At 34.9% G+C, this 24,114-nt stretch overlaps 1 protein-coding gene across 5 annotated transcripts in view; it reads right to left on the reverse strand.

Moving 5' to 3' along the window:
- Nucleotides 1-977: 977 nt before the first annotated feature.
- Nucleotides 978-24,114, reverse strand: part of LOC123310084 (LIM domain only protein 3-like) — a 107,354-nt gene continuing 84,217 nt past the window's right edge. For all 5 annotated transcript variants that reach the window (XM_044893463.1, XM_044893461.1, XM_044893459.1 and 2 more), the window contains exons 2-4: nt 20,089-20,474; nt 2,786-2,927; nt 978-1,806 (exon numbers count right to left, since the gene is read on the reverse strand). In XM_044893463.1, the coding sequence (XP_044749398.1) occupies nt 1,627-1,806; nt 2,786-2,927; nt 20,089-20,450 (684 nt within the window). In that variant the 5' untranslated portion in view covers nt 20,451-20,474 and the 3' untranslated portion in view covers nt 978-1,626. The remainder of the gene's footprint in view (nt 1,807-2,785; nt 2,928-20,088; nt 20,475-24,114) is intronic.

Below are 24,114 nucleotides of genomic sequence, written 5' to 3' on the forward strand. Positions count from 1 at the left end.
ACAGATCTTCATTGATGTAGAGGTTTGCTCATCGGTGAGGTTTTTTTTATCACCATTTTTTCATTTTAGAGATTAAATAGTTAAACTCACTGACTTCGAAGTTCAATTTTCTTTATATCTTTTGAGGTCAATGAATAAAACGATGTTATATTTGAATGAAAATGACACTTATAAAATAAATGGATATATAATTGATACCTAAACCTCCTGAACTGTATGTCATTGATACAAAAAGACTTATAAAAATAAAAATTCGAATTTAATAAGTTGAATTATTTCATCCCTATAATGAACAAAGGATTGATAACAAACCCATAGATGACCAAATAACCCCCGCATATGGTTTTTGTGCGTTACTTTGTACCCAATTTATATTCAATAGTTGCCTAATGAATGCTCTGTAATGCTTCATAAGAATTATTATTTTTTGTGTAACTACCATTGTTTTTACCATGGCTACCTTTTCTTCCACAGAAACCCAACGATCCACCCATTGGTGTAATCATTTGATCTATAATATATAACTATATTATATAGTGAGCTACGACATAAGGAAAGACTTTTTAAATTGAATAGTAGAATTAATGTCTGAGAATTAAATAAATGAATATATTGACGGCATGCAGACAATTATTGAATTCTGAAAAAGTACACCTCCGGGCAGGATTCGAACCCGCGCCCCTCTTGATTACCGGTCAAGTGCTCTACCCAACTAAGCCACCAGAGGTCACGGTTTCCATCTGCGTTGACGGACCTATACTGAATCAGAATCCATGTTAGTACGGTTAGTACGGGTCTCCTCGCGAACGTTTTATTGTTCGCAAGGGTTAGAGATTGTTAGGAGGTGGAAGGGAACAACATTCACTTTCAGTGATCATCAAGATCCTTTTTACCCATTACCCTGGCATCGTCGACATTTAGCGACATCTGTAGGGAGCGGATGCGGATTCTCCGACCACTGAACAGAATTAGCCGAAATTGGTTGTAAAATTTATTTCTTTGGTCAAATCATTGGTAATTTGAATACATTCGACAGTGTATTTGTACTACACAAAGTATAATTTCAATCCAATTGGCACCTATTCATCGTAATATACGAAAACATGTATTAATTGAGGATATTATTATGTACAAAACAAAGGCTATAGTTTTTTTACAATTTGAAACTATAAAAATCAAATTATATGAAAATGGCAACGTCAACAAAATGAAATGCAGTCGATAACTGTAACATCTATTTAGAAAACAATTATGTTTACTGGTATAACATTCATTCTAAAGCTAACAATATTATGTACAAATATCAATCTTTTATTGAGACGATACATTTCATTCGAGACTCAGTAATCATCAGCAGTGACGCTGAGAAAATTTGCAACTTGCTATAAGAAATTTGAGTTGTCTCTATTGCACTCTTAATAATTTACAAAATTTTACGTACTGAGTTGAGCATTTGAAGAACTATTTACAATAGAAAATTGAAATTTGGATCCTATACATTTCGCGGGTTTCACTCCATCATTCGTATACACTCTCTCATTTTTCGCACATGAAGAAAGAAGCTGAGCATTCTTTCAGTAGTATAGGTAGGAATTGAAAGGCTAAATCACAGATAACTTAAAATTTTCAGCTGGTGGCACCTAAAGACATCGGTGGATTCTTCAGATGACCAGCTACTGAGAAAGGGGAATTTGCCATAGATGATGGTGGAAGTGGACCATTACCAGACATGTTGTTATTGTGATCACCATTGGATGGTGGTAGAGGTGTTCTATGCCCATTGATGAGATGATTAGGAAGAGGTGTCTGAAACAAAAAAGGATCAATAATATAGATGTCACAGAAAAATTAGTAATTCGGGAATTTGTTTTAGAGGTCCGATATTTTTATGAGAAATCCTGAACAAGATTTCAAATTTTCACGGGCAACCGAGTGCTTTCATTAAAGTGAATGGAGTACTTATAATTATTTCATGATTCGACAACCAGAGTGATATTGTTGAGAAATGTTTTGAAATTACGGAATATTATTTTAAGCCGAGTGATGTCAAGAATAATTTTTTCCTTTTGGAAAACTTCAGAAAAATTCATGCTCTGGGTATAGAATAAGTAAAGTTTTTCATTCGGCTTTTTATCAATATAAATATCGAATTTAATTGATGTGTTTTACAACAAGTATGTAAGTAGTAGTTTTTAAACTGCAAATCGTAGGTACCAGAGACGAACATTCCAGACAAGTTGAACGCAATACTCACAATAGCTTATAGCTTTGCACGTATCATAAAATTCGCCGCTCGCATTTCTCATCGTGACATTCAACTTTGACAAATTTTTTCAAATTAAAACGAATGGTAAGATTGGTTCGGAAAGTCATTACTGTATTTTCGAACATAAAATAACAAAACTAAACGGAAAGTTGATCGGGTATGTAGTCAATACTCAAGTTTTTAGCTCTTCATTGTCTTAGCGTAGCTTTCGGACAAGACATTGTAGTTTTGTGAATTTTGTTTAAGTTGTCCTATGTAAAGGATCCTGGTTGAAAGATTAAGATAACTCCAATTAAAGGATTTCCTTTCTTTTCAGAAATATTGCACTTAAATTAGATAAAATGGAGCCCTTCCACAAATTATACTTAACTTCCGTTAAATCAACATCCTAGTAAATTTTTTTTTTATGAAACTCCTCATAGTTTTATATGTTCCAGAAATTGAGATCCGCATTCATGTCTCGAAGTTTATCAAACGAAATCACTGTTAGCAATAATGAAAGGGTCGAGAGATACTTACAGGAGGTATAGATGTCTGCCTTTTGAGGTGTGATAATGGGGGTGGATTATACGCCATATTTGCAAATACTAGACGTTCCTCATAGTCGTACTCGCAAAGTATTTTATTTTCGCAAAGGTAAAATCTATCGCCGACACAGAATCTGAAAAAGAAGAAAAATATTTCAGTACGAAAATTAAAAATTATAAACATTAGTCAAATAAGTTGGCCATTGAATAAATGTCTGATGTTTCGATTAATCATTTTTCAGTTGACCAATAACGAGCAGCTAATATTAACTGAAATAGTAGGGAAATTTCTATGTCAAAATATTCAGTAGTTGATACTCTTCTACCGAGGATACAAAGTTCAACCGTAGGTATATATATTAATTAATGCGTTCTACGATTTCAATCTCTATCCAGAATCTCTAAACAAAAAACAGCTGAAAGTAGATGACTCGATTATTTCGTTTTCAAATTGCCCGTATGATTAAAACAAATAAAATATGCAGTCGAACGAAGCTCCAAAGCAATAAAAAGGCTTAATGGTGCTATAAAGTGAATCGGAAACAGAACAAAAACTGCAATTATAAACTTGTCAATACATTTACCGGTCCCTCTAACGTAGCTAAATAATATTGATAACAACAAAACAATGAGACTGAAACTGCATTCGTGAAATACTGGACAATTTTACCATGTGAAATATCGCCCATCATTCGCGAAATAGAAATAACTGCAAAAATATGTTGGAATATTTTGCTACACGGCAGTAGGAACTACATTGAATATTCGGGCAATTTATTGACCGATGAACATTTATGAGAAAACGAACATTATCATGAATACAGCCATCAGTTTGAAAACTTCACGTCCTTCACTGTCATTTATGAGCATGATGTGGATGAATATGTCGCAGTCGGATACTATAAAATCCGTCAGTTTGTGGAATGAATAATCAGTTGGAAAACTGAGCAACGTTTTCAAAAACAGATCGTTTTACAATCGACGTGAAATTTTCAGTCAACCAACAGATGATCCACTCTAGAACTACCTATACACACATGCTTTGATGTAGTGAAAAAAAATCAGGAATTTTTGTTTCCAACTCAAAGTTCGTTCTATCAATTGAGATATTTGAAACTACATATGTACATTTTTGCATGATTTGTTCAATTTTTGTGACAAAAAATCCCAAAAAAATTAATAGTTAATGTCATTGAATTAATAATTCTCCATATTTTATTGAATAAATTTAAAAATACCCGTTTTGAGATGTTTCATTTATTGAGTCCCATCCGAAAAAATTTCATAATTTCTTTGTTATGACAACTTCCATTCGAGCAACGGCAGTTTCGTGCGGCAAGTACCACTTTCCATACTTGTTAGGAAAATAACTATTCTTACTGCTTTGCATAAATAAATTCGTTTTTTTTTGCAAATTTTAACATTTTTTTATTTATTATTATGAATCATAATAATATTCAATATAATTTTTTTTTAAATAATTTAACAGGGTGACTCGTCCAAATATTTTTAATAGAAGATTTTTGATGTCGATAGAAACACTTCTTTCCCGTACCATTTTTTCCGATTCGGCCCTGACAAAAAGATATAATAGCCATTTCAAGTTTCCATAATGAGGTATGCTAGCCCTGGAGAACATAATAACAAGCCAAATCTGTGACTCTACAAAACTGTGGATCTTCAAACAGAGTTCCATTCAGCCAATGCAGTTGCAATTTTCCGAATATCACAAATATTTTTTATTTTTGATTATCGAATAACTCGGAAATGGTACATTATTCCAAAAAACAAAAATGAAAAACTATATTCCGAAATTCATTTCATTCAATCAAACCGTTTGTGAGATAGAACTAACAATAAAAATTTTTATAATTTTTCAACAGTCTGTCGTCCAGTTGCATGAAAGTCCTTTAAAATTTAATACTTCATTAAAATCTTAATCCTCCATTTTCCCCTTCAAAAATGACAGTTTTAAATTTTGATAGGGCATCAAATCTTAATGGACTTTCCTGCAAATGGGCCTTTATCTTTCAAACCGAGCTGATTCGGAAAAAATTATGAAGGAAAAAAGTGTCCCAAAACTAGTGAATTAAACGTCACACCACAATAGATTCTCCCATATTATCACCCCAATACAGGAGGTTTATTCTGAGTAATAAAAATCATGTAGAAAAAACAATTGTTTTAATTTACATTTACTTAGGTTATCGATTAACTACTTAAAATAATTTCAATTAGGGAGATGAAACAATAATCTCAGTTCAATATAAGATAAAATCGATATCCTTCTTCACAAACTGGCCCTGTGAATAAGAAAAATAGTTCGAAAATCGGCAACTTAAGGTATTTGAATAAAATTCTGATTATTTTGGAAACGGTACGTTTTCGTTGAACTAATGTTGGTGTCAATCGATAATATTTGGTCTACTCTATCGTGGTGTGACGTTTGATTTACTAGTTTTGTAAAATAACAAGTTATACAATAATCGCCAACCCTGGTTTTAGCTTTAGCTTAATTTTGCCCAACACGAATTTGTTTTTAAGTTTACATTTCCTCATGTAACATTACGTCAAAATTTCATTTCAGAATTTTCATTGGTAGTATTATGGATTTGTATACCCTCCCAAACGGTCAAACCTTGGTTTATAAATCTGTGGAAATCAAACTTTCATAACAGGAACAACCGATATATCCTTCATTCACATATATTCTCGCTTTCATTTACGCCTAGATAAATCCCCTAATACGCAATCTGACCGTTCTGATTAATGGAAAAGGCACTGGAAAACGGTTTCAATATTGACTTGATGCCGTTCTAAATCATTTTCAGCGCCATAGGGCTATTCAACGGTCGTGATACCGGCGATACCGCTATGCGTAAATCAAGGCGTTAAACATTTCCCGATGAAAAACTAACCAATCCCTGTCATAATTCCGAACAGAAAGGTCCTAAATGCTGTGTTGATGGCTTGCATATTCCGTTGCAGTTTAACTGTTGTCCGGCATAATGAATTTTCACTGTGTCAGGTGTAAATATTTATTGGATTCTGGTGAATTTGATTTCGATGCGACGAAACAGCGGCGGTTCCGCAATCATGCGGTTGAAATTTTCAATTACATAATTCAGTGAACATCGATATGCCATGAAAAGTTGATAATGTAGGGCGGTTCATATAAAATACGCCAAGATAATGAAGCGAAGTCGCTTGCTTTCGATAATCTCGAAATGTTTCTTTCGAATTTTTTGCACCATAAGTCAATTCAATTCTTTGTTTTGTACACAGGGTGTGCCAGATAGGAAAAGACCCTTATATAGGGTCATTCACTCATTCATTACATCCCGTTACCGATAATAAATCAACAAAAAGACTATCGGTGCGATCAAACTAATAATTTCTTAGGGCAACTTGCGACTATTTGCCCTTCTGTGATTGAAGAGACGCAACCGTGACCTACAGATCCTTCCACACTCCGAGCATGGATAGTCACCAACCAGATCTTGCCGCCGCTGTAATCTTTTTGAGTCTCCATTATAACTGTGGACCAAAGACCTCCTCTGTGATCTGTCTAACGCTAGTTGCTCCCAGTTATGATTGGCATTAACTGATTTCAGGGAGTTATGCAGTATATCCTTAAACCGCCTTCACTGGCCTCCTGATTTCCGAGCACCCTCTGTGAATTCGCCATACAGAGCAAGTCAGGGAAGTCCTGTGTCTTGTATCCTCAGAATGTTGCCGCTCCAACTGTGTCGGGCCCTCGTTACTTGAGTCTCAATTGTTGTACAACTCGCACGTTGCAAGACTTCTGCATTCGAAACTTTGTGGAACCATCTGATGGTTCCATCTGTCTTAGATGACGTTGTTGCGTTTGTTCAAGCTGTTTAATATGTCGCCTGTAGGGCGCCCAGCTTTCGTTTCCGTAAAGAAGTGTTGGGAGGACGACTGCTTTGTGATCAGCTGTCTTGGTCGTCAGATTGAGGTCGTGATTTTGAAACACTCTGACCTTTAGCTTCCAGAATGCCTGTGATGCCGAATTGATACGGTTGTCTATTTCCGTGTCTAGGTTAGCCCAAGTATTTATGAAGATTCCCAAATACCTATTTGAACTGCTCGACCTGTTCTAGAGTTCCATCCTCTAGGCTGATATCTGTTTGAAGGCTTTCTGGCGGACTTGCCAGTATTTTGGTTTTGTCAATATTGAGTCTAAGGCCTTAAGCTTCGTTTCATTTCAGAGTTGGTTAATAAATGGTCGGCTTTACACCGACTATACCTTATACAGGGTGCGGTATAGTCGATTGGGAAGTTTCGAAGGGTCATTGGTGGGGCTGTGATGCCGAAGGGTTCTTTGTGTTGCTTAGGGTCTCTAGTTTTTAGTGGGTATCATGAGTTGGAACGAAATGCATCAGGTATGAGCTCTTCGTAAGCTTAACGAAAATGTCACCGTCACAGTAACTTCTCATCGTTACATTTCGATGTTGAAAACCTTCCTACAGTCTTAATAGGAAAAAGAAGACGATCTAGGCGACATCTGGTTCAGCTGTTTCGAGACAGATGTTCCCAGATGATTCACTGAGAGAGGATGTGGGATAGCCAGCGCGCTCACCTGATTTGAGCATCTGCGACTACTTTCTTTAGGGTTACCTCAAATATCAGTGTATCTCTCCTATCGGGCACAATGTTAGCGAGTAGAAAAACCTCGAGAACAACGGATTCATATTTTCATTCAAAATCAAGCGAAAAACTTTAATCAGTTTTTCATTTTACGTTTATGCTTGCCTGAATGCATTATTTCTTGAAAATAAGTGAATCATTGGTATGCCCTATGACTCATCTGTGGCTTATTTCGAATGAATTATTGTTTTTCGTGAAAATACTTTTCAGAAAAGTCGCATATAATGGAATAAGATTTTGGAATTCTCAAAGCACTTGAACTGATAACTGATAACCAAAACTGGAAATTATACCACATCTTTGCAGATTCCATGATGAACAGATTTATTTTCTGAAATTTTTTAGGGTTTTCACTCCCAGTCGCTGAAACAAAATCAATTGAAAAATTTCATTTGTCCGATATACACTCCGAAACGTTACGAAGTTTTATAATGCAGTCTATTTTACGTTCATTGTCAGGCAACATTGTTTTCCATCTGATTTACTCCTGACAAATTAGTGCAAGAATTTACGCAGGAGTTTCAGAGATTGGAAGTGAAAACCCTAAAAAATTTCAGAAGATGCAAAGAATACCATTCAATCATGGAACGAATAAGCAATTAGTTAGATTTTTCTTGATGAACTATTTCTCTATGGTTAACTTAGTCATAAGCTCAGTTCAAAGTAATTCCCATCACTTTCAACACACTCATTTGCACACTCGATGATGCCAATGGCTGCTCGTCTTATAAAATCAGGATTTCTGCTAACTTCGTTGCAAGTTATATTTATAAGTCAATTAATTGTTGGCTTAACAGATTGGCTGTTCCATTGATTCTGTTCATTACTTGGATAGGTGAACACTTTGGTTATGAATTTGAACAAGAAATCCCCAACTTTACCCCAGTGCCTCCTCAATTTTTTGGAAATTCACCTATCCACTCACATAACAAATTAAATATGTACCAAAATTTCTTTATAAATTATAGTAGCATCACATTGTCAATTTTGTAGTTTAACGATTTATAATTTAAAACCTTCTGGTGAAGAGCAGCACATAATGATTCAAGGCCAACTCCGATGTAACAATAATTTATGAAAGATAATCATGAGATTTTACCCATTACCAACTCCTCCGCCATTTTGCAATCAGCGATATTTCTTGTATACGAGTTTCTTTGTGCCGGATATTCCTGCGTATGGTAGCAAATCTGTTGCAACTTTCGGCATAACTGTGGACATAAAATGGCGAATCACCGCCATTACTATATCGTAACAGAACGATGACAAAAGAAGATAACAAATTCAATTCATGGCGGTCAGCCTTTTCATTCAATTACGCCGAAAACAGGAGGAACATAACCATCAGCTATTTAATGCGCTGAATACATAACTTAAATAATTGTCCCTTTAACCACTGCAACTGGACGAAATGTTTTTTCGACTACAATGAATAAGAGAATGAAACTTGATTACGTGTAAGTTGGTCTTAAACATTTTTATGAATATAATGAAATCTGAAGTAATTTGTATATTTTTTATTGAAAAAATATTATGCCCCACAAAAAGGTTTGAGATGGTCGGAAGATTTTAAATAATTATATAATAATAATATTTTTTCTTTCTGAAGAGGCATTAGATATTTTGAGTCTTTTTTCATATGACACTTATATATCTCTGGAAATGAATGTACTGGGTTTTTCACTATAATCTAACCCACTCTTTGAGTTACGAATAGTTATACAAAAATGTTATTCATAAAAGTTAGAATGAACTAAACACAGGATGAACAACAGATTGAACTCAACACCATGTATCTTTTCCAAGTGTTGGCCAGCTCGTTCTCTTCTGATCTCGAACATACAGGGTGTTTCTGAATTGATGCGAACAATTTCAAAGGAAGATCATTCATATAATTTCTTATAAAACACCCTATCCCCTCCAAGTTGCAGCCCCTTGAAGTTAGGGCAAAATTATCGATTTAATTCAGTTTTTCTAGGAAAAGAATATTGGTAAAGGTTCAAAAATCAATAATTCTAGCAAAAAAAATTTTTTTTAACCAAGAAATGTTACCACAAGTAACACACAACACAAGGGGTGAAGAAGCAACACTTTTATTATTTATAACTTTTTGATATGGCTGCATTTTCATATTTTAAAAGAATTTTATCTGAAATTTTTTTGACTTGACTTTTTTTCACAAAATTGTTTCTTCGATGAGAAAAAATAAAAAAATATTTAGAGTCAAAAAGGCCTATAATTTGGAAGGAAAGAGGTTCAGCATCTTCTTAAACTCTTAAGGGTTTTCATTCCCAGTCTATGAAACAAAATCAGTTAAAAAATTGAAGTAATTGATTTTGTTTCAGAGAATGAGAGTGAAAACTCTAAAGAGTTGCAGAAGATGCAGAGTCCTCCCAGGTTGAATTTCAATCGATGTCTGAAAGAGGTTCAGCGAAAAAGTAATATTGAAGAAATGAACACCTTGTATAGTTCAGGAATAGAAATAAATAACTGAATTCAGTATTAGTTCCAAACGGAATGCTTTCCGTCGCTCAGTACGTCCCTGCGTCTACTTGTTTTCGTTTATTAGCGTCGATTTCCACCTAACTGCCCCCATAAAGTCAAAATCTGAACATCGTGATAAACCAACCATTGTTTACTTGATTGTTGAATTTATGTTTGTACAAATTAAATCCGGGCACTACTGCTATCTGGTGGTCACAAAAGTTGATAATCAGCTGCAGTTTGCCATCGTATTGTAGTCGAGCGGCAAATACATACAGAGCTTCCCTGTTCACATATAAAGCTAGAAATACAATGACTAAATCGTTGTTCAGATAACCGTGCATGATATCACAGTTGTCCTGGGGGATTTTTATGCCTTTCAAACTATCACGAATAAAAAAATTATTTCATGAACACTCAACGACGCTATTGAACGTTTAAAAACACTGGTAATTGGCAGGCTATGGAATAAAGAAAACAATTTTGATATGCAAGTGACTCGTTAAGGAAATAAAAAAAAACTCATCTTGAAAAACACAGAAAATGAATTTACAGATATTGAAAATATATTGAAGCATCAAAATTTACTATAATAAATTTCACAGATGAGGTAGAAAATCGCATTATGAAATGGTTGAACTTTTTCTATATCTGTCTTTACGGGGTGTTCCAGTATTAGTCAATACTCACCACCGTTTCCTACGATAAGAAACATTGGGGGAGTTAAAAATCATTATTTTTTAAAATTTACCTGAGTTACAGCTCCTCAAGGATACCTATGTACATACGACTCTTAAGATGTATTTCATTAATTTTCTTCGGATCTACTGACACAGATAAAATCTTGAAATTTAGGCTAAAACTGAGGACCTCAAGGGTGAATTTTACAACTTTATCGTACCTAGATACTTCAATATTTTCCAATTTTGAAGCAACATTTGGAAAAGCTGATTTCTAATAACTATCTACTCAAATAATAGGTATACTTTTCGTTGGAAGGCATCGTTTTCGACAAAAATGCATATTTTATTTTTTCACAAACCTTTTAGGGCTTTCACTCCCAATCTCTGAAACAAAATCAATTAAAAAAGAAATCAACGATTTGCTCCTGCGTTACGAAAAATTATAATTTCAACGTTATTTATTTTGAGTTTATTGTCAGGCAACAATTTTTTCTAGTTAATTTGCTCCTGACAAATTAGTGCAAGAATTTACGCAGGAGCAAATCGTTGATTTCTTTTTTAATTGATTTTGTTTCAGAGATTGGGAGTGAAAGCCCTAAAAGGTTTGTGAAGAGATGCAAAATCCTCCCAAAATAAATTTCAATCGATATATTTTATTTTGTTTTTTGTATTTTGTTGGCGGTTGAGTGGAGTAGCTCACTCCAAGTGTTTTTTTTTTAGTTTTCCTAGATAAAGACACTTACATATATTATGATCATTAACACTCCTCATAATCGAATAATATCAAAATTAATCATTATGCTAGTACAGGCTGAAGGACTTCGATCGATGAACATTTAGGAAAATAAATATAGAGATATTTCTTTATCAATCTATAATCTCGGCTATAATACTGAATGAATCTGAGCATGCTGGGGGAAAAAAATTCTGAATCACTCATTCGCTTACCATGATACATCAAAATTTTCAGCTTGTGATGTGATTGGCATAATTTCTTTATGGCATACATTTTTGAATTTGAAGAACTTCTACACCTACACCTACAAAACTTCACTTCTTGAGGAATCTTGCCTGTTTTATCTTGAATGAGTGTGGTTGAGCATTAAAGCCTGCATTTTAACAAGGATATTCCAAAATTCCATGTGATAGTTATCAAAATTATTCTTGTTTTCTTTTATTTTCTGTTTGTTTTGAATCATAAGCATTAACACTTAATATGGTGATTTTACACAGCATTCCTTAGAATATGATGCCATGTACCAATTAGATTGGTACCTTTCTTCTTAGTAATGCTGCATAGCCTACCATTAAGTTTTTCATGCCTTCAAATAAACAAGCTCGTCTAAATCAAAAATATCCTCAATATAGCGGCATTCTTGATGTAATGGAAACGAATGGGTATAAATTCCTCGCTGTTGAATCGATAATAATTCATTGAATTCCAAGTGCGACAATAACGACTACATCAATTTCAATTCAACCAGACTGCTCGATCATAAAATTGATGAAAATTCCACGCGAAATATAATGAAGTAGGACAGTTTAATTAATTTAGCAACTCCACCTTGTTGGAAACCTGGAGAATGATTTATGCACACACTCAAGTGACATTAATGTAATTTTCAGTGGCGTTGGAAACATTCAGATCGACACAGAATGCCAAAGAATATTCTTTATAAGGTAATACTAGAAGATAGTTGGATCTGTTGACGTAGATAGAAAAATTTTCATGATTACATTAGAGGTAACAAAAAAGTTGCCCTTTATAAAACTGAAAGACATATATTTGACACACGTCTCCGTGTGTTGTCAAACGTCAATTGACAAATTACAATTCTGAAGATTTCAAGAATTCATCTTATGAAGGAGCCTTATATAGACTTCGAAACGATAAGAAGTTTTACCATAAAGTTAGATTTTCCGTTTATTGTCAGGCAACAATTTTTTCTATCTGATTTGCTGCTGACAAATTGGTGCAAGAATTCACGCAGGAGCTTATCGATTACTTCAATTTTTTATTGATTTTGTTTCAGAGATTAGAGATCAGAGAATTCAGAAGATGCAGAATCTTCCCAGATTGAATTTTAATCGATACCTACTTCATGGCATGAAGGAAAAATTCAATTTGAAATTAAATGCATCGAATTTAGGGTAACTTCGTGATTTTGTTGTGAGGAATCAGTAGTCAAATAAAACGAAGAAGTGACAGAAAATTGAACATTGCAAAAATATTGAATGCTGAAAGTTAAATTTCAATCTGTTGGATCTTCCTGGCAAAAAATAACTGTAACCTATGGGCTAGTTCATGCTGGCAAAAAATATATTTTAGAAATAATTTCCAATGAAAATCAATCTCAGAAAAAAACACTTTTTATTACATAAATTTTTTTTATTATTCAAATGAGAAGAGTTGACTCCAATGCTCCTCAAAGTTTTAGCCTCATCGTTTCTGACGACCATCATTTAATGTGTATGAATGAAGTTATTTTATTGTGTTGTATAAATTTTCATTGTTGGACTTCACGAGTTTGTAGATCCTAATATTGTCGCTTCTTTGTGTTCACGTTTTGCAGAATTGGGTAACAGAAGATACACAAGAAAAAGTCTTCTGATTCATTCCTCTATCTACAATTTCAGATTCCGATCACTTGGTATGAAGAAAGAATATTTGTAAGTTCTTTTGCTAGTCCCCTTCGAAATCGTCAGAAATCTTTAAAGAATGGACCAATGAGGGTAAAGGAATTTGGTTTGTAATGTACTTACATCCTGTACATGTACCTACCATACGTGGAAATCTCTTATGAGCCTTCAGAATGACGTTGTTATAACGGTAGGGAAACTCCGCGTATATTCGAGATTAATTAAATAACACATGATGTTTTGTTCGCGATTATCATTGTTCGTGGTGGATGTGCAATCATAAAGGACGTGAAGTTGGGATAAGGCAGGACAGGAATTATCTGTTTTTGCATTCGGTAGCCAATATGTAAACAGGAAACGGAGACATAATACACACTGGTCGGCGTAATCAGGACACTGACAAAAATATATTTCAATTTTGGATCCTTTTCATCATTATAAGTATAAGTGAAAAAACGCCACAGAAGAATTTGGGATTTTGCTTGATAAAAAGAATCTCTATTTAAATCTTCTAAAAACTGAGCGTAATTCAATATTTATACAACACTCAATTTAAATAAAAGAAGAGTAAAAAATAATATTGTTTCATCATCGATGAGAAATACATAACTTCTTCTTTCAAACGTAATTCCCTGGGTGGAAAGCTTCCAAAAATATTTAAAATAAAGAGCCTCGTTGAGAATGAAAAAATTGAGTTAGAAGTAAAAGTAAAGAACAACCATTAATATAAACTCAAATTATTACATTCATATTAGAAAATACTAAATCAAAATTCATGGAAAATAAAAATGAAGCAAGCATTTTCACTATGCAATTTCCTAACTATACCGAATGGGATACTGTGAACAGAACAGCCTGCACCTGTCAATATTTGGAGAGGGCTATCTTTCGATTGCAAATTCTTGGGTATATGATGGGTGATAATTTCCTCAAGAATCTTAAAAAGCAATAGTGGATGACTTAAAGTATTATAATGTCTTAACTAATCTTTGGTACTCAGATGTTGAAATTGTCTATCATTTTCTTTCATGCAGTAAAGGATCTCTTATTCAATATTTTTATCGTGTTGTACTTCAGATGTGATCAAAGGATCAATTGTATTTAACAGTAACTTCGCAAGCATGAAATGAAATAACACCTGAAATGTTAGAGAATGTAAAGAAATTCTGCAGAGAATTGAGCGGTAGACAATTTAATCATCTCATCAAGGAGTAGTCGTTCAGAAACTCGACCATGTCAGGAACCATAGATTAACTTAAAAATTCAATCAATCTATGGCCAGGAACCAATTAAAAATAGTTTTTTTTTATTTAGCCATATTCATAAGTGAAATTGTGCATAATCATTTCAAGGTTTTGCAAAATGGTATACCTATCATTCGACCTCTATTGATTATGTGACTGTTCAAAGGGTAACTAATCACCCCACTAAAAGGGATACCTATCCACGACTTCGCAAAAAATGTCTTTCATCAAATAAAATTGCGGTTTTTATTGAGTAAGTTTGCAAATTGCAAAATCGAAATGAAAATTTGAATCCTTCCTCCGTGAGGGTCAAAAGAGGTTCAAGTTGTCCTCAAAACGTCATTAATTCGTTGGATGCTACCCACACGCTGAAATCTCTGGAGACGTTCCTGCTCTTTCTTGTTATTAGCATTTGTTGGACACAAGAGCAGTGCTCCATCCAATATAGCGTAGGTCAACACAATGCTTTTATATCCCTTGGTAATGAGGATGATTTAGAACACCAATTAAACTGTTTATATAAAAGAGCCCCTCGTCCTCCGTGTACAAATATATTTGCCTGTATGTGTGTGGATGCTGCGTTTACGAAGGTATTGTCCCTGCATTCTGTGTCATATTCGAAATAGGCGGCTGTCAATTTGTCCCTACAGGATAAAATTCGTGATGATATCTATGTGACGCTCTGAAACTCGAATTTGAATTCTCTTTCGGTCGTCTTTTTTGGTCGTCTATTAATTAAAACATTGGTAGAAATACTTGTTTCAGGAACGTAACGATGAACTTTCAAATTGCATATTGATTGCAAAATGATTTTATTCTTCCCAATCCAAAAGACGTATGAAAATTGACATTTTCAGGATAAATTCCCAATGCGTTGGTCGATAATCGACGAAGTCCCAATAGTTTCGAAGTTATATACAATAATAATAGAATGATCACGCCTAAAGGCAATGAATACAATAATAAGGATAAATTCAGATGCATACCACCCGCCAATATGAATATCAACGAGTGTTACGATCTGAATTGAACTAGCCAATTTGCCATCGTCAAGGCCCCAAATGCAGTACGCCCCATCGAAGAAAAGCAGATGCTGACCATGGTTTCGGTCTAATTTGACCTCATCAGAGCAACATAGCATTTTTCTCCGATGGAGAACGTTTGGAATTGATGGAACCTTATTCAATATTGGCAAGCGCTACTGAGTACTATACATTTACCCAGAGCGCCACCCAATATGAAACGGTGTCCGATTCAATTCCCTCCAGATAGAAACCAAGACGAAGACAATAGCATATGTCCCATAACTCCCATATTTTCTCTAATTCAGTACGCCGATAAGCTTTGCGAACAACAGACCCTGTGACGAATTGAGTCTGGGAACACGTTCAGATCACGGCAGAAATGATACTAGCGGTACAATAATAATAGAATGATCACGCTTATAGGCGTGAAGTGAAGAAGACTTGGCGATTTCTGCTGGAAGGAAGCTGGTATTCTTGTTGCAAATCGCAAATATTTTTCAGCTTGCAACTTGCAAATCATATTATCATTCATGTCAATTCTTCTCTGGACTGTAGAAGGGGTATGACCAATATCGATAGATAGATAGATAGATATCATAGATATAGAGGGTGAGTCTTTGACTTGCACATATATTTTAACAGAAGATTCCTGGGTCAAAAGAATGAATTTTTCTCTTTACTATTCCCAACAACTTTGGTACTTTGGCAGAATGCAATTCTGTTCAAAAGATCCACAGATGTGTAGTGTCATAGATTGAGCCAGTTATTCTGAAGGGAATTTTGTTTTTCCAGGGGTGGCAAAGCACCTCTCAAAGTACATTATGGAAACTTAAAATGGCTATATCTTTTTATCTAGGATGCCATCGGGTAAAATGAAGGAAAAAGTGTTCTTTTTGACCTGAAGAATCAAGTGTTAAAATATATGTACAAGTCAAAAACTCAACCTGTATATGGGATACAAAAAGAATATTTTGGAAATTTGAAGAAACAAGTTAGCAAGACTGCACGACGTCTAAGTACATAGATTTCCCAGAACTGAATGGGGGAGTCAGTGGATGCCCACAATTCAAGCAGTTTCTGCCCTAAAACATACATGTGACATGCGAATTATTCTAAATAAATAATATCACAGAGTCGCTAAAAATGGATATGGTCTTGTGCGACCAATTTGCCTAGTCAGAAACCGAGAAGACATCCTGAGTTACCTTTATTTGCATACACTCACCCCCATTCCATCAAGGGTGACCAGTATAGTCTTTCTTACACACTTTAGGGGTCATATGGGAAATCATTTCCGCATCAACTTCGGAACCCTAGCGCTGTTTGAGAGTTGATAGATATGTGGCCGGCTCCTCGTCCCTATTACCTTTCGGATTGTCCTGCGCCCCTTCAAGGATCCAAGAGGACGAATTATTTGCACAAAGGACAGCTTCATTCGTTTCGAATCAATTTTACATCGGGCGCACACGTGTCAAGAAGAATGAAAATATGAAAAAATCATGATATGGACGGCAATCTCGGGGACAAGAATATGTCTTTCGGTGATTCAATAAATGGAATTCTAGCAGGACCTTCCAGTTCGGGAGTTTTCTTTCGTGAAATTGGAAAATAGTGATGTCTTTCCTTCGCTCTCAATTCAAGGGTGCGTGAAGTTAGGGAAATTGGTTTTTTCGTGGGAATGATATGGCTAAATTTTACCCAGGGTACAGTCATATGTGCTATGAAATCAAGGATATTATTTAGGATGATTTTTCAGGCAAATGTGTTTCAGTTAATTATACTTTTTCAAATCAACTCAAGTGTATACTCGATATTTTATGAGGGTGAGGAAAATTTATAAAGTGGGCTATACATTTTGCGGACTTGCATTTTGTTACTCTTAAGTTGGAGCTATTATCGGATATAAACAAAATTGCTATGAATCATTTTTTCGGGAATTTTTTTCAACATATTCATAACTATTAGAAGTTCTTAAGTAGAAAACAATATTATGGTCGAAGATTTGATATAATTTTAGCCTATTTTGGGTTCAAGCAAAATGGAATGGTTTTTTCGAAAGAATTTCGGGGAGCATGTACTTCGAAAGGCTCAAAAGTAAGAAAGCGATAAACAAATTCTGTTGGGGATGAGCCAACTGTACAAGATCCATAGCAGGAGCAGTGGAAGTGCCAGAAAGTTTACCAAAGAATTACACCTACAATATCAAATACTTTAAAAGATTGCTCTCCCAGAAAAAAAAATTCAAAAGATATTTTATTCACAGATGAAGTCCACTATTAGTATACAGAGTAGGCCATTGAAAAAGAATCGACGACTCTTTAGATCAGCAAATCCGAATTATCTAAAATCGTTCGGACACATCGATTTCCATTCCTGGGGGACAACTTTTGAAACCATTGAAAACCGTATCGCTTCAACCCTTAGTTTCAAAACCCCTATATTTTAAATGGAGAAATAGTGATATATGGAGAGTCCGGGAGCGTTGAACCCCTTTTCATTCTGAAGCCACTCAAGTTGTATCTGCAAATGGTAGCAACTCATTTTTTTGCGTGAATATATCATACCCTAATAGGTAACGATAAATAATAATAGTGTAGTGATGGTGAGATGAATATTTTGAATACAACTTTTCTTTCTTTGGGAATCGAAAATTTGCTCATGTTTCCCTAACCCATGGGAGAGTTGAACAGGGGGGCGAGAGATACTTGACCATAAGTTTGTTTATCAGGAAAAACATTGAAAGAAAACGATTTCCAATGACTAACGATATTCTATGTCAAGGTTTTCATCGTCAGATGTATCAGCGTATGATACATACATATTTTCTATTTCAGAGTCACTCTCACTTATTTCCGAGATGTTTTTTACTTTTTTGAACCTTTGTATATTTTTTTATATTTATTTCTATAATTCAATTTTCTTTTTTTGAAGCGAACTATTATCTAAGCTGAGTGCGGGAAACTTGGACAACTGATTGTGCCTCCCGACCATAGCATGGGTCAAGTCTCCCGCACTCCCTTTTAGCCTATTCAACAGATGTTTTCTTGAAACTTTTACAACTATTATTAGAAAGGCTCATCGTTTGAAAAACAATATTAATCAATGAAAGCAATAAAAGTAAATAACACCACGCACCTATTGAACTCTTTAGAGAGTGTAACAAACAAAAATTATTCGATTTCTTACTTCCTAACAACAAAATCACGTTCAACCCTTTCACTCCCGAACTGTTCTGATGACGGCCAAAATGGAGCCGCCACTAGTTGTGCCTTGTTACGAGTATGTCGCAAGCTATTTACGATACCGGTAGCGCAAAGTTAAAATTGAAATATGTGAGGTGGTTCAAGTCTCCTATCTGAGCAAATCTCCCGGACTCCCCCTAGCAAGACTTATTACAAGTTGAGCATATTGAATTTTGTTTCTATTCAATACATTAGTTATCGAAATATGTATTCACATTTTCATCTCAAACAACTATGGTTTTTTCTTCAAGCATGCTGTGTAAATTAATCGAATTTTCACTCATTTCTTATGCAATGTCGATGATAAATCTGCTGAAATTATTTCAATTCTTTCTGCCAATGAATAAAGTACTTTTAACTTGATTGGTAATGAAAGAATCAACCAGTAAGATTTTGATGTCTGGTATATGGTAGTTAACGTCAAAACCGTAGAATACATTAGTGAAAATTTGATTGATTCACTGTACAACGAAATGACCGATTCGGAACAAAATTCAAATTTGAGTACCTCAAAAACAAATGGATTGAATGAAAAAACATTGAATATGCTGAATTCAGAATAGAAAGGCCTTTCAACTGAGGTATCACTTAAGGTGTGACGTAGGCCCACGTCATAATGCTCATGATTCAAAAATCAAACATAGGAGTTTGCGCAGAAGCGTTCAAATTGATCTGACGTGACGTTGGACGTGTATCCTACGTCACGCCAGAACAATTTGAATGCTTTCGCGCGAAATCCTATGTTAGATTTTTGAATCATGCGCATTATGACGTGGGCCCAGGTCCCGTCAGAGTAATCTGTAACTTCATCTTCCCTATTTGAGATATAGGCGTTGAGGTTGTTACACTATGGGCAGGTTGTTCAGTTCAGGATTAAGTCGAGATTTAAGTTGATCCTAAACTGAACTGAACTGAAATGTCAAAATTAATCTAGGATCAACTTTAATCCCGAACTGAAAAATGGGCCTAAGAGGCCCAAGTGCAGGAAAACGGAATTTCCTGCAACTGGACCAGAGTCATTTTATTTTTTAAGAAACTACATGATTCAGCCTCCGGATGAGGATCTATTTAATGAATGGTTTTTCCAACTTCATTATTTTGTACGTTTCGTTTGGGCAATTTATGAGGAAAAGGTTTATTTTGACCAGTTTTCGTGCAGTTAAAAAAACATTTCCCCTCAAAAACACCGAATACATACAAAAATATTACATTTCTCAACTCATACGTAGGTACACAGAATTATAATATCCGGGAACACGCAAGTTGCGGAAAATTTTCAAAGAGCGTATCGTGATAAAAATCTCACCTGTGGTTGCACTGTTGACACGCGAAACACTCCAAATGATACACGTTATTCCTTGCCCTCATCACCATTTCGAAAGCCGGTATAACCTTCGTACACGCCGCGCAATAACCCGTATTTCCGAAGAGTCTCAGATAGTCCCGTTTGCACAAAATCAAATTCGCTTTGGTATACAGCGTTGATCCGACCTCGCCTAACCTGCAGTCGCAACACCCGCACTTGAGGCAGTCCTCGTGCCAGTAGAGGTCCAGAGCCTTCAGGAGGTATCGCTCCGTTATGGGTTTACAGCAACCGGCACACTCCTGCTGGCCGGTGTTTGTGCCAGGCTTGGGAGCCTCGCTTTTGGACACGTCCATTGTCATCATAGGGCCGTTAGGCCGGCTCTTTATCTGTAAAAAAAAAGTATATAAGAGATTCACCCAGACTCAACTGCAATCGAGAGTATGTAATGCCACATACGGCAATGCAACAAAAAAACCTTGCAACACACCCAGCAATCAGTACAATATCAACGGTACACGAGATAGACTCGGTATTGATAAATGTTTGTCGTCGACATTTTACGTACTGATTTCCGAAAAGTCAACTATTTTAAGGCAAGTACCTTTCGTCCGCAAGCTCTTTTCGTCTGGCTGTTCGTAACTAAGATGCCCATAGTAGATAGAGGGGCGAATGAATCAATTTTAAGAAGAAGAATTTGATGAAAAAGTGCACGTGACAATAACTCACATTTTGTGTTGTCAAATCCAATCTTCACTAAACCTGCTAGATTCTACAAGTGAATTTGGTAGGTGGTTTTGATTTTAGTGTTCATCATAATCAAAAATGGATAGTGAAAGCGATAATTGATATCAGTAACACTCCTCCAGAGGGTCAAACGGGTAACTACCATTTTTCATAAAAGTATGTGAGGCTGACGAAGAAAATTGAAATATGCTCCTCGGCACAAAACTGTCTATATCGTCCCGCCTGCTTGTTAGCCTCTGCTGCGCCTCGGCTATCAATTCACAGGCTCGACTATAATAGACATTGGCACATAAATACTTATTATAGTGATTTATGGATTTGAATCACATTCAATGGTCATATATGGTGACCTACGAAAAAGCAGCACCTTTCTTGGGGGTGGATAAAACGAAAAACATGCGTGACCTAGTAAAAATGTTTCTAACGAAATAGTTGAATATACGAAAAGCATCAAAAGAAAAGAGCACACTTATAGAATCTCTCACAGAAGAATAGAGTAGTTTTCACTAGGCTGCTACCTAGTTTGTTGTTGTTGATGTTGTGGACATAAGTTTGTTTTTTGATGTAACAATTTGTCCTCAGGCTCGAGGCTGATGTTTTTCTCAAAATATATTTATTTATGTCACGCAAACACTTTGGCATCTCAAGCACAGAACACAAATAATCTTAAGCTCTTTTTTAGTTGAAAATAAAGTTCATCAAACAAAAATATATTTCGATAAAACAATTGAACAGTTCATCAAACAAAAATATATTTCGATAAAACAATTGAACAATAAAATAATTGAAATTCCATCAAAATCGGACATCTGGTTCCGGAGATATGGAAAGACAAACAAACAAACAAACACATAAACTAACCTTGGTACTAACAAACATTTATAAGTAAGGATACACATCACCAGTATACATTATATGAGATTATCTATTCAAAAAAAGAAAATTGTTTGGTATGAAAATAATTATCTTTCATATCATAGCTACAACAAGATTATTGATGCCTCCTTAGCTTTGGTCACCGAAACAAGAAAATTCAAAGCACATATTGAAAATATAAAGAAAAATCGAAATCGATAACTGAAAAACAAAGGAACGAGCAATATATATTATATTGGCGAATACCATAACTCAAAATGTGGTATTCAACATGTAGTGTTTTAAGGCACTATTACAAGAAGGAAATATTTCAATATCCACTTCTACCTCCTACCCCCCTACAGATGATGCAAAAATGGTTGAGAACAATTCAGATATCATCTCTCGTCATCTTTATAAGTCCCAAAAATGAAAAAAATACGTAGTTTGATTTGAAAGTTATTAAAATTCGAGCAAACTGTCAAAGATTCTGAAATTCATTTTTAAATATGGGTGCTAAAGTGGGGATATAAGGATTTGAGAAAGGATCCTTGCAAGCGAAATGAGGTTTCAGTTTCCTTTACTTCGTCCAGTTCGTCCTGCATGAGAGAAAGGAGCCGTTAGGTCGTATTCTCGGCAAGTTGAACCTAACCGATTGCAGATGTCGCTGAAAGAGTTTTCTGCTATGAAAAGAAGAATTTCTTTATTCCTCCCAACATTTCGATCCATTTGAATCGAGTTAACTAGTACGTTGCATTTATGTTAATAAGACGTTGGATATCGGTGCTTTATGTTTATTACAAACTGGCATACAAATCAATTAGTGCAGATACCTGTATAATAATTGAGTGGAAGAAGAAAAACCAACCTGAATAATGTTTGAGTCATGAGATCCTATGTTTATAAATCATTTCCATTTCTATTTCAGTTTTACTTTCAGAAAAAAAATTGATTTGAAAGTCATTCCCATCATTTTATGAATTTAGAATTCGGACTCTTAGCATATAGGTCGGAATTCGAATAGCAAGTTGATTTAGAACGCATCAGAATCAGAAGAACTCGAATCAAATAATGATTAAGTCATCAGACAATGTATACCGAATAATCGAATTCTTAATTTTGCCAAATATATAATATTATGATGAACATGTTAGGATTGAAATCCAAATGGCTCATTGATAATGAGATTGTCTGAAATATTGGGGCGTTCGTAGCATACCATAAATTTTTCATCTTTTCCTTCAATGAAGATTTGAAAATGGATGCTACCTATGGAATATGCACATTCCATCGCAGATGAAAATGTTGATGTCGAAGTTGATGGATACTACCAATTTTCCACAAATTACTTGAACCTATTCATAAAATCTCGACACAGGAACGGCGTTTCATATTGAGCTGCATATCAGGGACATTATGAATCATGATGCGCTTCCAAGCATGTACTAACTTCTGATATATTACGTCTTAGAAATCCCTCAGTAATAGCTTGATTCTTTGGGACAGTTGATTCCTTGTTGCACTTTTCTCATTGAAAAACAAAATTGGGTTGTTACATTCATAACGAATAACTGCCATTCATAACATAACTGAATTTGCTGATATTACTGTGTATGAATTACAAAAATTGATTCAAACTTAACATGCAGCAACAACAAAAATAAACGAGACTGATATAGTGGACGTTAATGCAGTTTGATAGTCAAAATAAAACAGTGGCATGCAGAAAAATCATAGCCTTGGGGCCATAAAATCCACCAAATAATGGTACAGGGTTGTTTTAAATGATTGTAATATTGCAGTGGGCGTTGGAATATTCTCATTCCCCTGATATCAATTATTCTCATGGTCTCGCTCAGGGTTTTGGATACATAAGGTTCAAGAAGTTTCAATGAGGATGGAAAATATGATGATAATAATTACTGTTAATCGGTTGATCTTCTATCTATCCCAATTTCCAGTATTGGTTTTTACGTGGAAAAATTCTAATGTTGTGGGATTATATTTTAATTAGTTATTAGGTTAGTGTTCTATTAGCAGGCTAATATATTGAAAGTAAATATATGGAGTTATATGACTTTTTAATGACGTTTTAAATAATTGATTTTTGAATGCACCAGGTAGGCTAGGGTATATAAGGGTTATTATTTCTTGTTTGAAAATAGCTTTCAACTCGGTATCACACACTCTCTGGTTGTATTTGGAGCAAGAAACTGTTATTATTGATTCCTAATAGTGACAAAAAAAAACTGAAAAACTTTGGTTGATTTATATTCTCCACATGATTAGTTGAAAATACTTCAAGATTGCATGGATAACAACATATAAATAATTTTAGGTTCTTCTTTTAATACTTTAATTAGGAATATGCAAAAATAGTAGCCGCCACTTTTTTGAATTCAGGATTGATGAACCGAATAATTCTGA

The sequence above is a fragment of the Coccinella septempunctata genome, chromosome 3 (assembly GCF_907165205.1).
Source record: "Coccinella septempunctata chromosome 3, icCocSept1.1, whole genome shotgun sequence".
Lineage (NCBI taxonomy): Eukaryota > Metazoa > Arthropoda > Insecta > Coleoptera > Coccinellidae > Coccinella > Coccinella septempunctata.